The sequence below is a fragment of the Manacus candei genome, unplaced genomic scaffold (genome assembly GCF_025592945.1).
Source record: "Manacus candei isolate 608988 ecotype Guabito, Panama unplaced genomic scaffold, ASM2559294v1 h1tg000050l, whole genome shotgun sequence".
Lineage (NCBI taxonomy): Eukaryota > Metazoa > Chordata > Aves > Passeriformes > Pipridae > Manacus > Manacus candei.
The window spans coordinates 24,318,038-24,333,082 of NW_026138098.1; the positions used below are offsets into that span (position 1 = coordinate 24,318,038).

General features: G+C 37.9%; 1 protein-coding gene across 4 annotated transcripts in view; it reads right to left on the reverse strand.

Annotated features, from left to right (window-relative positions):
- Window positions 1-15,045, reverse strand: part of DLG5 (discs large MAGUK scaffold protein 5) — a 102,550-nt gene that overhangs the window by 37,904 nt on the left and 49,601 nt on the right. For all 4 annotated transcript variants that reach the window (XM_051800741.1, XM_051800739.1, XM_051800738.1 and 1 more), the window contains exons 3-6: window positions 13,874-14,039; window positions 8,535-8,678; window positions 7,502-7,685; window positions 3,709-3,968 (exon numbers count right to left, since the gene is read on the reverse strand). In XM_051800741.1, coding sequence (XP_051656701.1) covers window positions 3,709-3,968; window positions 7,502-7,685; window positions 8,535-8,678; window positions 13,874-14,039 — 754 coding nt within the window. The remainder of the gene's footprint in view (window positions 1-3,708; window positions 3,969-7,501; window positions 7,686-8,534; window positions 8,679-13,873; window positions 14,040-15,045) is intronic.

Genomic DNA, 15,045 nt, shown 5'->3' on the forward strand with positions numbered 1-15,045 from the left:
GGGAAACAAATGCAGAAACTGGAAAAACAAAACTTCCATAAGCCAAAATATGCCACAAGGCTGGTAATGGATAGGTTAAAAGAGAATAAAAAAGTGGGTTTATGATAAAAATGCACACGATGGAGCTAAAACCAAGCAATTCAAAAATTCAAACATTTCTGTTTGTTTTCATCCATAGGTAAAATTAATCCAATAAAATCAAAATGCATAGTATCTTACAGCTTTATAAAATTACTTTTGACAGTTAATATAGACAAAAATGTATGTATTTTACCACTAGAAAGTACTGAAGTATGGCATGATCAAACAAAGCATATAAAAAGTTTAATTACATTTATAAGCTTTTGGTTTTATATGGACTAAGCATTCTTAAAAGTGGTGAGAATATAATTCCATACACAAATTCGTAATTTGGTTTGACAAGAACTTCTCCTGAGAACAGTGTTTTACCACAACTGGGCACTAAGATTGCCTTGCTTTTTTTCCCCAGAACTCACAAGTAAATGTCATTAATGAAAACACTGTAACAAATTTGATGGACTTCTAGGGTTATCCAAATTTCAGGTGCCCACAAACCTCAGGCAGACTTTGTTCTCTTTCTCTCTCACATACACACACCCCCCTTCCCCCTACGCTGTATAAAAGTCTAATTTCTTGTCTAATCCAGCATGTTGCCTGACCTTTCCTGAGAGAGAGCTGTAAACCAAATTTCAAATATTCCCTTGAAAACATCAGTGTATTCAAAGCATTGCCATAGCTTTACCAAGGCATCTGCCAGTAGTTTCAAAACCATCACCCCGTTCTTTTCACAAAAGTCTTGAGTTTAAGAGGTCATCAGGCTGGCAGTACAGAAGACCTAACATATTACAACCTGGATTTAGTTTTTCTTTTCAGTACTGTAAGGATGAAGGTAAGAAGAATACACTAGGAGAGAAGAACAAGTAGGTATCAGGAAATCTAAGAGACTATGACAAACCACCTCATTGCTATGTGAGAACCCACAGTACTGTTGCAAAGTATTTGGAGGTCAAATCAAGGACAACAACAGGAAGATTCAATCAAGCAGGGAGGAGAACAGATTTAAGGCAATGTTTGCCAAGCAAAAATATATCACCAGCAAGGAACAAGAAAAAAAAAAGGCAGCGGGGTGAGGGGGAAGGAGTCTGGAAACCAACAAAACAACCAAACTACCCAGGGGAAGTGATCAGAGAGAGAAAAGAAAATCTCTGCCATAGAAGGACATTCATATTAAATAGTGATAACTGAAGAAACCTGAAAGTTTCATCTGGAACACCTTGATCCAGCCTGACCTTGCATTGTAGGCAATGAGGTCAGGAAATACTGAGGCAATACAGATCCCATTTTCATAGATGCTTTCACAGTTGTGAATGGGTTGCAAGTAGCAGGGTCATTTGCAGTAAGCACAGGACTGTCCTGTTTAATCCAAGCACCATGGAGCCACTTGCTCACTCAGAGCCAGAAAACTCATGGGTTGAAATAAAGACAACTTAACAGGAAAAGCAAAAGCCATGCATGCAAGCACAGCAAAACAGGGAATTAATTTTCCACTTCCCATGGGCAGGCAGGTGTTCAGCCATCCCCAGGAGGGCAACTGCTAACTTGGAAGGACAAAACCATCACTCCAAACATTCCCCCTCCTTCCTTCTTCCCTCCACTTTATATGCTGAGCATGATGTTATATGGTCTGGAATATCCCTTTGGTCAGTTGGAGTCAGCTGTCTGGCTGTGTCTCCTCTCAACCTCCCATGCACCCCCAGTCTCCTCACCAGTGTGGCATGTGAAAAGCAGAAAAGGCCTTGGCCCTGTGTCATTACTGCTCACTAATAACAAAAACATCTGTTATCAACCCCTCATTCAGCACAAATCCAAAACACAGCCTCATACGAGCCACTCTGAAGAAAATAAACTCTAACCCAGTCAAAACCAGCACAGTTGCTCCAGTTTATAAGGAGCAAATAATACTGAGAAGAACCCTAACCAGGACTACCTGCTTTTTATTCAATGCAATTGCAAACTGCAGGTAGATCTGCCTGAGTACCACAGCCCACATTCAAAATGCAGCAGCACACGTGTAGGTTAAGATGTAGCACACAGGAATTAGCTATACCAGACACCTGGAAAAAGGCTGAAGACTTCTCTGATATTTTTTTAAGACCAAAGATTAATTCAAAATGAGACCTCAGCTATCATGGGAGTTCCCGTTCTCTTTAAAACCTACTTTGATAGTGTTTACAATGAGTATTAATTAAAAAAACTAGCGCTACAATTTATGACCCATGCATACTCAAATACAAGTTTGTTAAGTTTTTATATTCTGAAAAGTATACATGCCTGAAATGCATTTTAATTTTTTTTTCCAAAGAAATATAGTTTAAGTTATGAAGAAAGGGTATAAAAATAACACAAATAAAGCTTTATATAAATACAAATAAAAAAGAAACTCAGACCTAAAGGCAACTGAATAAAAGACAAACATTTCCGAACCTCGGTTATATTAATTTAGTTGGATCGTTGGTTCACAGGAACATGCATACTTTCATGGAATTCTTAAAACCAATCTCTGATCAGTATCAAGCAACACTTTCCTCTCAAAAAGGAGACCTAAATCACAAGGCCATAACGAAAGCATGTTGAGCTTCTGCATGTACCAGCATGTTTGCAGTGTTTCGTGTAGTATATGTTAGGCTTTTCATCCCTTTCAGGAATCCATGGCAGTTTCAATTACATAACTTGGTGTGTACACTATATTATCTATGCTCAATCTCACCTTTTGGAAACACTGAAAGTCTATGAATGTGGAAAAAACATTTTTTGGCTTTGGTCTGTGGGAGTTGAGTATCACCCCTAACCGTGAATGAAAACATTCCTAACACACCCACGGATGCTCTTTGGAGTCCTTGTGTATACTGATGGTCTTCCTACCCCATACGGTTAACTGTGTAGGCTTGGTATCAAGAAGGAGCAGAGAGACAGGATAAGTGTGGTATGACAGTGTCTGTGTTGTTTTTTGACACTTGCACTGCCCATGGTGGCATCTTCTCAGTGAAGCAAGAGTCCCAAACACCTGTATCCAGTGAACTCTGCTCCCAGCTGAACCCTGTCTCAGTCTCTCACAGTCAGCAATTCTAATATCATGAAAAGTTAACTTATGCTTGAAATCTTCATTTGCCAAACATCTTCTAGAAATTATATTCTCTTACTGACTCACTTTTAGCATTTAAATAAGGATATACATACATACATATATATATATATATATATATAGGCACATCATGCATTAAGGAGTTTGTTTGGAACACTAAGTCTGAGGTTTAACAAAACTGGTTATATGTGACTCCTGTCTCTACAACTAAGAATAGATATAGGTTGAAAAACAGAGTATCCCTATCTCTGTGGTAAACAATGGTTAAAAATTCGTCATACAACTCCAAAACCTGGGAAATTCTTTTCTCAAGAAAATGTACCATTTCTCCAAACATCCTCATAAACATCTTCTAGGACCTTCCAGAAAATTTTATATAGAAACACATGCTTACTCGTCACAGCAAGGTAACATATACCAGAGAAAAATTTTAGAAAAGAGATGAGAAAGGTAGTTGTGACTCCACCACTATGAAAATAAGATGTGACATTAGAACTGCTAATGACATCACAGAATACCTCAAAGGTATCAAAACTGGATTATACCTCCTGAGAGAGGACGAATATTGCTGCTGGAAATGAATGGCTGTGTCCCTTTGCTTCATTAACATGTCGATCTGTTTCTGCAGACGCCTGTTCTCCTCCTCAGCCTGCTCCAGGCGGCTCAGATCCGTATTGTGGCTGGCGATCTTCTCGTTGTACCGTTTCCTGAGGGCATCATAATCCTTCTTCACACCCTCCAGCTTGTCCATGGCTGTATCGTAAAGTTTATTCAGTATCTCTGAGGATCCGTTTTGCTTCATAACCTTAAAAAAGTGCCAGAAACGCCATCAATAACCTTTGGTTTTCATCAGTTCAATAAATATGATTTAAAATACGTACGTAAGAAACAATATTAGAACAAAAATATATTAACCAGTTTTGGTAATCATTCTTTTTAATGACCAAGGAAAGACTGAACTGCTCTAAGTGCTACTGTTACATCTGCTTTCTGTTAATTGGGTTAAAAATCTGTTTTATCACAACTTAAAGTGTACAAGTTTATGCAAATCTCTCTCTAACGGTAACTGCTATGGACAGTATTAAACCCATGTTGTTTTCTAAGTATTTGTAGTTTTAACAAAAGGTAATCACTACTTGAAGATGATAGTGGTAATTTAGGAAATGCCCACGAGGTGGCATTCACGACCACCATGCTTGCCTGTATCCTCTATGAACAAATTAAGTAATTAAAACCCCTAAGAGAATCAAATCTACTCGAAATATGTAATATATGCAGGCATATTATTTTAATATTCATATGATACCTCATCTGACAACTACCCACAGATGTTTGTGTTTCAAAAGCTATACATAAAATATGAACAAGAAGAGGAAAAGTCCATTTAAATGTGAATAAAGCCTGACCTGAATCTTAGTTTCAAATTAATTTCCATCAACGTAAGAATCCTGTTGCAAATAGCAACACTGATGACAAATGACCAGCAACAACAAAAGAAAGCCCTAATGAGCTTCAGCAAATCCAGTCATTGTTCATTCTCAAAAGGCAAAAAAAAAATTGCCTGAAATGAAGCCTTATCTTTTTTTATTCCTTTTTTCTTTTATTTTCTTTCTTTTTTTTTTTTTTTTTTTATTTCTTTGCTCCTTTTTTCTGGTTTTGCCTTTTAAATTGAAATCTGGCCCTGACAGAACACTGGGAAGAAAGAGGAATGCTCTATATAGAGAGGTGCCAGTAATTACATAATGCTAACATTAGCCTACAAAGGTATGTCCCTAACTACCTGAAAATAAAAAGTATTAAAAAAAACTAGAAGGAAAAAGAGACAGAAAATATGAGCTCTATAAAAAGTTGAAACCAAACACAGAGCAGCTATCCTGCACAAATATGCACAAATTGGCTCCTCATCTTCTTTTGTGTCTTACATTCAGAGTAAGGACCAGTTCCTGAATATGGAAGAACCTGGATGCTTGCAGACTAAAATGAAAGGAGAGTACAAGAGATTGCCTGCTTTTCATTGTTCACAGGTAGCAGAAAACACCTGTCATTGTTAATAAACCCCTTTGCTACAGAGGCAAGAAAAGAGACAAAGTTCTTCAGCCTGACATTGGTCTCCTTTAACTAACCAGGATCCGTAAGAGGAGTGAGTTACTGTTCATAAAGTAGCCCTTGAACAAGAGTATACTTCAGCTATTTCCACATACATCCCAATCCTCAGTGGATTCAGCAGCATAATCTGCACAGAGGTGGACCCATGAGTAGCCAGTATGCTTCAGTGAACCATTTCAGATAAGCTAAGCACATGGTAAACTGTAGGCATATGTAAAGTGTAAATACACACTGATTTAAACTCACTCAAGGAAGCCATTTTCCTGAACACCACTTCCCAGAGCAGTTTGAGAACAGGTTTAAGAACTAATTATTTGAGAAGCCAAACAGAAACAAACCACTTCTTGCTGTCTAAAGCAGATATGGAATGTATTTATGTTGCAAACACACTAAATAATTAAGAAAAGAAGGACTAATAAACAAGAAACTGGATGGAATTCAACATAAACTTGCTAACAGAGATTTCACAGAGGAAGACAGAAACACCAGCACAATAAAGAAGGTCCCCCATTCAAAATCCTAGCCAGAGAAAAAGTAAATAGTCCCAGCTGGTCCAAGGAAGACAGTCGTGGCAACATGAGACTTCCTACGTGAGCAGCAGAAACTTAAGCTGGTCAGCTGCTACACAGCAAATCCATGACAATCCTACACAAAGAGTAATTTGATCAAAAGTTTTTGCTCTCTGAGGCCACCAAGATGTATTTTGTTATGGTCCAACAACGAAAAAACACGTCAGAGGGATCAACACAGAGTTAGACTCATTCATACAAGAAGTGACATGGACAAGATAAGACTTTTGGCACCCCTTCAAGACACCATGATTCACTCTGACAAGCTGAGAAATGGAGTTACACAACGTTCTCACTGAGAGTCACATACACAGTTTCCTTTAAGGGTTTAATCATGACGTTGACATGAGACTGAATTTCTTTAAATCAATACTGACAACGACACTTCAGCCCCCTGTCCTTCCAGAGAATTTCAAACCTCAGGACAGATCCACAAAATACAATAGCCTTCTCTTGGAGGTTGTGTATCCCTTCTTTGCAGACTGGGAAACTGAGGCATAGAACAACTAAGCTATTTGCCCTCATTTACACAGCAAACCATTTCTGCTGTCTTCTGAGCCAAGCCACTAAACCATCTCACAGCAGAGCTTACAAGATAGTGTTAGAGGAATGGATAAAAAGGAAGAACAAATCTTCACTCCCCTTTGCACTAGACCTCAAGCACATGCTGAAGTGCCATTCAGCACATCCAGCTTGCTTTGACCTTTGCCCCTCCTACCCTAGCAAATAATTATTTTGGTTTGCATAGATTTTGCTTCTGAAGCCTAATGTTTGACTTGCAAGTTTGCCCTGTGAATCAGACTACACACAGTCAACCAAGATACTCTGTTTAACCATTCCACATGTTACTGTAACAATTCTAACTAAATGATCAAACTTTTCTGTAGGTGAACAGTGGACCTGATAGGACCAGTTACTCCTTAGTATTACTATTGCTTTTTTATTTTCTGAATATGTGAAAAACACTGACCTGAAGACAGCCTGTGGTATAAAGTTCTGAAATATTTAATTCTTCCAGTCCTGAAAATTTTGTCTCTTTTTGTTTCAAGCTCAAAAACATTAATCAACCTGTAGCTTTTTTCTAGCTGAATAGCTCAGTCATTCCACTAACCTTTATGGTGTCATTAGAATAACAAAAAAAAAATCCCCAAACTAAACTCCCCACACAGACAAAAAAACTCCATCAAAACCAACAAATAATTCAAACCTCCAAAGGTTCTCAAAGTGACTGTCACTCTTTTTTTTTAATTGTGATTCTTTCCAAAAAAACAAACACAGCATGCAAGTTTAAAGCTATCCCTGTCCCATAAAATACCCTAGGAAAATAGGCATCTTTTTAATGACTTTGCAGTTTCAAGTAAGATTTTTGATGCCTCTCCACCCACTTTAAAAATATATCATGCATATACAATCCTCAGGTACACTCTTTCATCTCTGTATCAAAATTCCTTAATGCCATCTCATATTCTATACCCCTCACTCTTTATGCCAGCCAGACACAGAAAATCAATTAGTATCCCAAGATGTCATTTTTCTCCCCTAGTACTGTAAAACATAAAGAAGATGTTTCAGAATTAGTAAGACATAAAAGGCAGCAACTCTGCACGTTCAGATTTGTTTATCAAAGGAACCATCGACGATCCCTTCCCCCGGCTGAGCTCACCTGCTGCTGCTGGCTGCGCAGGTCCGTTATCTCCTTCTGATCCTCGTCGTGAAGCCTCTTCATTTCCTCACAGGACTGCTGGAGGTGATTATGTTCTCGCACCAACTGGGTGTTTTTCCTCTTCAAGGTATCCATGTCCTCCTTCAGCTGGGACTGGTCACTCAGCAGCCGACTGTGCAATGTGCTGTCACGGCACACAAAACATGCTCTTAGAGCCAACTTGCAAGGACAAAGTCCTGGACTAATTCATTTCAAGCATGAGTTTCCTACCAAGAAAGCAGGTCAAACTAACTCAATTCTGCATATTTGTGTATTTCAAGCAGCAGGGAAAAAAAAGAAATCAGAAACAAACAGGAAAGTAAGTATGAAAATATGCAAAAATACACAGTACTCCTAAACTGCATCAGAAGAGATGATGGATTTATGCCACCCATCAATGCCATTTCATAGCCATTAAAAGCAGGCAGGCAAACAGAAATGGATTAATATGAACATAAGATAATCCTCAAGATAATAGGAATTATCCCACTAATCATCTCCACTTTCTCTCGGGCCCCCCAGCAGAGCAGCAGCTAACCAAAAAACAGATAAAAAGTACAAAATTCTCCTTGTGTGCTACTGTTTTAGAAAGAAACAAAATCACCCAAGCTGTCCAAAAAAACACCACAAGCAACAAAAACACACTATGTACGTTTCAACTACATTCAAGCAGGTAAAAAGCTATGAAAGTTCTTCCAAACTTCACTGTGAAAGCCAGAATTGTTAAAAGAAATACACTCTCACTTAAACAACTGAGAGTCACACAAGGAGGCTATCATTCAGATTAAAATTCCAGATAGCAGTCCAAAATTAGACCAAATCATTACTGGATAAAAGCAGATCAGTGAATATATTTTATTACTGTAGATTAAAAAGAGTGCCTTTTGAATACTATAAATATTTTTATTGTTAAAACAGAACAATTCTAACTGAACTCTTATACTTGCTGGTAAAATGTTAAAAATCTGTATTTATACATATTAAAGAAACTTACTGATAAAAATCTGCCTCTTTTGCTGCTTCTTCACACCTCTTTAGTGTCTTGGTGTGTTGATTCTGCAGGGACTGTAGGTCTGACATGGCCTTCATGCACTGAATCTTCAGCCTTTCATAATCATGATTTGGTTTTGGACTAGGCCTAGCGTGGAAAAAGAATATAAGGTCAAGCATCAGCTACTAAAGAGAATGAAAAATTACTATCCAATAAAAAAATACTATCACACAATTGCTGAAACTTAGGTTATATTATGCTTTAATTTAAATACTGGCCAGCTCACATAAAGATGCAACCGCAAACAAAATGTCACTGACTTAAACATCTATTAGTTTTAAACTGAGATGTAACATCTAATAATGTCTAACTATTACTAACACAGTCAAAACTAGTACAGAGTGTGCATGTAACTCTCTTCTGAGTAGTGGTATTACCACAGAACAGAACAGTCACTCAATACAAGAACAAGTCCATCTCTGCACACTCGGCTTTCCTGTGCCACCATGTCAAACTCTCAGCAACAAAACACAAAGCTGCAGTGAGAGTGGGGTTGAAAAGAGGCTGCCAAAGTCAACTGGGGGTGCATGGGAGCCTGGGCTAGAAAAGGCTTCTCATATAAGCAGCAGCTGGAGGACCTTGTCTATAGCTCCCTAGGAAAATCAGGGAGGGCTGGGAGAAAGATTTCCAATGGGATACCAAAAACTTATACATCTATGTTGGCAGAATCTGACCTGTTTGACTCATTGAGCATTGAATTTAAATAATTTGATCAAGTCATTCTGCTGAATTACATGTCTGATTGTGTGTTATCATGTTCTTTTAAACTATTATAAAGGATGAGAAAATGTGTCAGAATCTGCCTCATATTTCCATAGAATAACCCAAATTTTGTCAAACTAATTATTAGGAATCTCCAATACAACATTATCTCCAACAAGCAACTTCCAGTAAACAAAACAACAAAGTCAAAGTCAGTCAAAAGAAAAATTTTGACTCAAATTTCTTTTAGTATATCAGGATAAGTGGGAGAGGAGAAATTTTCTAAAATCATCTCCCTTGTCAAGCAGTTGACCAACACAGATTATGTCTAGAATGTGTGGTACTTGTACATGGTACCTTTATTTGTAGACTAGAATTGATTAGATTTGTCTTCTGGTTTTGAAGCACTAAGCTTCTAAGAGGCTCTAAATTGAACTATTTCTCCTCTATACAGTCACAGAATCTTTGCACCATTGAATTTTCTAGTTTCAAAATGGAGCGTCTGACAGCTGTCCCTTGTCATCTCCTGGGTCTCTTGTAACACCACAGGCAATGAATAAAAACCCAACAAACCACCAAAAAAGAAAACCAAAGCCTCCATAAGGAAACAATTGCTTTCTAATTTAACTCTGCTTATTCTCATATCATATTTGCTCCGTTGCTGCACAGATCATTCTTCCTCCCTCCCACCTCACACTCTCCCAAATGGCTTCTCAGTAAGCACAGCCTGAAAAGCCATCAGAATTTTCTTTGCTTCATACAGAAAAAACAGCAGCATGGATTCTGGAACTGAAATGCAACTGGCAGTTGAATCAAAATGAAAATGGTTTTGTACTATTTCAGTGGTGAGAATTGTTGAAAAAAAAAAAAAGAAAAAAAATGCCAGCCACATCTGGTTCACAGACTTTGAGGGGGAGTGTGTTTGATATGAGGTACATTTTGGCAACTCAGTTGCATCTGGGTTGCTGAGTAGTGAAGCCTTCAATTGAAATTCCTCTTTTCCTCCTTTCTCCAGAGAAGTGCTTTTGGGGAAAACAAAACAAAAAGCCCTTCCTTGACTGATAAACAATTAAAAGCCAAAATCATATAAAGTAACCAAATGTTCAAGCCATATCCACAGGGATTTTTTTAGGATATTTTTAAGTTCATTGCTTAGGGGTGCCAAAATAAATAGCATGTTACTAATACAGCATTACAGACATTACTGCAACTACTCCAAGTGTTATTCTTTTAAAATACAAACCTAGTTAGCATAAATTAAACTCAATTTGAAATGTTCACACCCTTGACAGAATCACTAAAACCCCAAGTATTGATTTAAATTAGACCTTAGGGTGAAGTTATTGAAAGCAGACACCATCTGTCCACCACGGTCCTTAAATGACAACATTAATTGCAGCACAGTTTAATTCTCAGTTGTAGCATTAAGCTTACTGAAACCCATTAACACATGTTCATATTAAACTATTAGGTCAGTCTGAAAGCTATGGTTAAATTTGTTCTACAAGTGTAACATCCATCGAGTGTATTTCATATATTGCTGAAGTAACACCGGCATTATTAAAAAAAACAAACACGACAACAAGACCACCACAAAAAAACCCCAAAACAACCAAACCAAAATAACCCCCCCCAAACAAAAACAAACAAACAAAAAAAATCCCCAGACTAAAAAAAAACACAATGTATCACCTATAAACATGGAGACTACACAGGTACTTAGACAAGTTAGCCAAACTACACAACAAGAAAGGACCAACAATGCCACCAATAACATCCTCCATTCTACCTCATCTACATGACATAAAAACCACATGGATATCCAAGGCCTTATCTTCCACAGTGCTGTTCCAAGGCTTTATATCTCAGTAAGAAAAACAGGAATATGAAAATGAGGAATATTGGTCAGAAGTCAAAAATCAAAACTGTTTCAACAAAACAGTCCATTCAAGCACACGTAGGCTTGTTTAGGCAAGACCACCACAGTTTTATGCTAAAATGTCACACAAAATACAGAAAATTATTATTTCAATAAATATTCAATAATATCAGTTACTATTTTGGAAGCACTTGTTCAAATATTAACAAAATTTAAAATGCTAGTGTCTGTTTTTCTGATATTCATGTGAGAATCCTAAAAATCCTTTGTGCTACTGTGGAATTACCCTGACCATAAATCAAGGCTACAGAGAGATTGACACTTACATGTATTTGATGCTAATGCCAACCACAGCTCTAATTCTGTGGGCAATGCCTACCTAACAACTTGTGTTATCATTCACTATTGCAATTCCAACAATTACAGATTACACACAAAACAGTCTCTTCTCAAAGGCAGTTTTCAGGGGTTTTATTTGTGTTGCAGCTCTCTTCTATTACTACTATGTAAGTAATAACAGCAAGTTTAAGTCTCCGAAGTGCTGCTTGAGCATACGAAATTATTTGGTCAGAGCTTTGTTTAATCACCACCATGTGGGCTCACAGCCATGTCAGTCCACAAGTACAGCACGAGCAATCCTACTCCTGGCCAGCAGGATGGCACATGATCTGATTCAGCACTTCTCAATCCACTGCTGTGGCTCCTCTTCCACTGCTCTAGACTCAGTCACCATGTGCTTTGGAAAGCAGCCTCGGTTTTGCAATGCCAACCGTCACTGCCAGCACAGCCCAGACTACCCATGTGCTGGGAGCTGCAACTGTTTTGAAGCACGCCAACGTGACGTGTCAAGATTTGCCTCTGCACCACCTGTGTTTGGTACAGCCATAGTTAAAGCAGCACACACAGCCAGGAAAATAAAGCCTGGGTAGTAAAAGTCACCACCTACATAATGATCTCTCAGTTTTCACACTTCAGCATTAACAGTTTGCCATGTCTGGGCTTTGACTCCTGGAGGATGAAGATGGTTTCACATTCTTTCCTCATATAAAACTAAAGTAAAATAAATACCAGCAAGTTTTAAAAACCATAGATGTGTATGGGGATGGGAGGAATACTTGCTTTGACACTGAAAGAAAAAATGTCAACTAATAATCTTCATTCATTTCCCACTCTTCAAATATTTGATTGTTTGGAAGTCTAACTACTACAATCTAACTACTGTCCGAGGACTACAAATACAATGTTCATTTTGATGAGTTGTTCTTGAAGTTGTAAACATTTATGTTTTCTACAACATACAAATCCTACACTGAAGGCAAAGGATTGAAAAGAAAAAGAAAACTAGGGCAGTCTAGAGGACAGCTCATCAGAATTTTATTAATAGCATCCTGGATTATGCAGAAGATTATTGTGAGCCATAAAATCCTCAGTGCCTAAGCTCTAGTGACTTCAAAGAAGAAATCCCTCTATGTAAGTAAGTAACTGGAAGTATGCAAAAGATGTTGACATTTGACAATCTTTTCCTCTCCCATCCCCACAACGCTTTGAGAGGGTTAGACAGAACATGATGCTCTTAAAGTAGCCCTCAGAATTCACAGGGGGAGGAAGGGGGCATTAAGATGAGTAGCTATGGAGTTAATAAAACGTCCAGATTCTCCCAATTCCAGTTCACTGAGTCAAATCTTGACCTCATCTCATACAGACAAAAAGTTTAATTAACCACCTGACCACATACAGATAGAGTTGATTAAGTAACAACCAACAACAATAAAACATTCAAGTTCAGAGAAGCTAAGCATCATGACACCACCTCCCAGAAAATCTGTTCTTTGCTCTTATTTCAGATTCAGTGACAGACAATTTTTTCCCAAGGTTTAAATATATTCATACATGTGCTTACTGCAGGCATAAAGTACCTGCTCAGTGTACCCAGTAACACATAAACATTAGCAGATCTTTAGCCCTCTAAAACAAACTAATTCTGCTTTCTACTCAATAAAACCCTTTTTTACAATTAACTCATACTCTGAGTACTATCTTCCTTATAACATGTCAACACTCAAATTAGAATGAGCTACATAAGACTGCTGGCCATTAACTAACTTTGAAGACACGTTATTTTAATTTGGCAGCACTCATAACTTCTCAGTGGAGGAAAGCTCCTTACTCTGAACATATTTCTGCTACACAGTTCCCCAATATATGTATACCAGAAAGCTTATGTTCTAAAAAACACATAGTTCACTCAACAGAAATCCAAACCTCTCTCTCCTTGCAGAAGCACAGGAATAGCTGAGATTTTTTTCCTCTCCTCATTTCTGTTCTCCAGCCAAGTATTCAGAGCTATTTCCCTTTCTTCTCTCTTGCTTTCAAAAACACCAAATGCTTCAGCCACTGTCTTCTTTCTCTTCCCACAACAAAACCCAGGAAGCCTAAACAACTTGTTTGCTTTCTTCTCTCAACATAGAGATGAAACCTACTCCCCTCACTCTCACAGAAAAATTGCTGGACAAAGTGAGAATAGGTCTTTAACAGGCAGCTCTGAAAGGTGAATGTCTGAAACACACCCATCACCAGGATGCAAGTAGGTTACAGGCAACATAATGCAATCTCCTTAACGCTTTACAGCCAAGTACCAGTCAAGACACTTGAAAACACTACTGAGGACTTAATTAAAATGTCACATTTCCTTTATGTTTACCTGCAGTCATCAAAGGTGGACCCAGGAGACGAAAGTGCAAGTTGCTTACGCAGCTCATCCCTCTCTCGAGTCACCTGACGGAGCTGATACAATATAGTCTCCAGCTTCTCACTCATCTGTCTCGTGTCTATCACAGGTGGTGGAGAGGATGCTTTACCAGTCGTACCTGACAAAGAGATAAGTAAATGGCAATTGAGAGAACTCCTCATAGAACAATACAGCTTCACTTAAGAAGTAACTCTAATTTGAAAAATCCTGTATTTTTGGTTGCAGAATCCCGTTCAAAAATGAAACAAGTAATGGAAGTTGTCATGAATGAGTTGAGAGAAAAATAATTCCAGTCAGATCCCACACTAGCAGAAAAGACCTGTGTTGTGAGTTAAGTTTGCATGAGTAGGTTACTTGCTCACTCATGAACTTACAAGTTGCCTAAAAGGCAAAGCAAGTTTGCAGTAACAATTGCTAAGACCTCAGGAACTACCATAGTGACACAAGTCATAGGCAAAAACATTATTTCCAATAAAGAACCATGTCCACGCTTCTAAAAAAAAAGAACAACAACAAAAAACCAGCAACAGCAGAGAAACTACTACAGCACAGGGGCTCTTTTGCTCTTCTTTTATCTAGCAACATAGACATACCACTCTGTTATGTGCTACAGCCAACATTTATTTTTAATGCAATTCTGTGCTTTCACATGTCACAATTTTTCAGTCTGGTACATGAAGTTAAAGATTTGACTTGCCAACAAGTCATGAAAAATGGGCTTCATTTTTAACAACATTGGCTAACACAAGCACATTGCAATCACTTCAACTGGACTACACATCTAATTTCCTCTAAGGGGCAGTCATACATTTAAAGTGTTCTGTGGGGCTTTTTAATTCTCAGTTGTCCTAATATCAGAGCTGATGATGATGCCTACTGTCTTCTCAGAGAACAATACCAACAAAAAGATGTCTTCTTCCACTCAAGAGATGAGAGTCTGCTATATTGCTTCATAACATGCTGACAATTAATTCAACTTTAATTTTAGTTCTGCTCATTTAAAATTAAGTTGTAAACATAGTTTTGCTCATGTGTCTCTCAAACACACAAGAGAAGACTCAAAGATACAAGTCACAGATGTGAAAGTTAAAGGTCTAAATGTATATAGGAGATTATTTCCTACC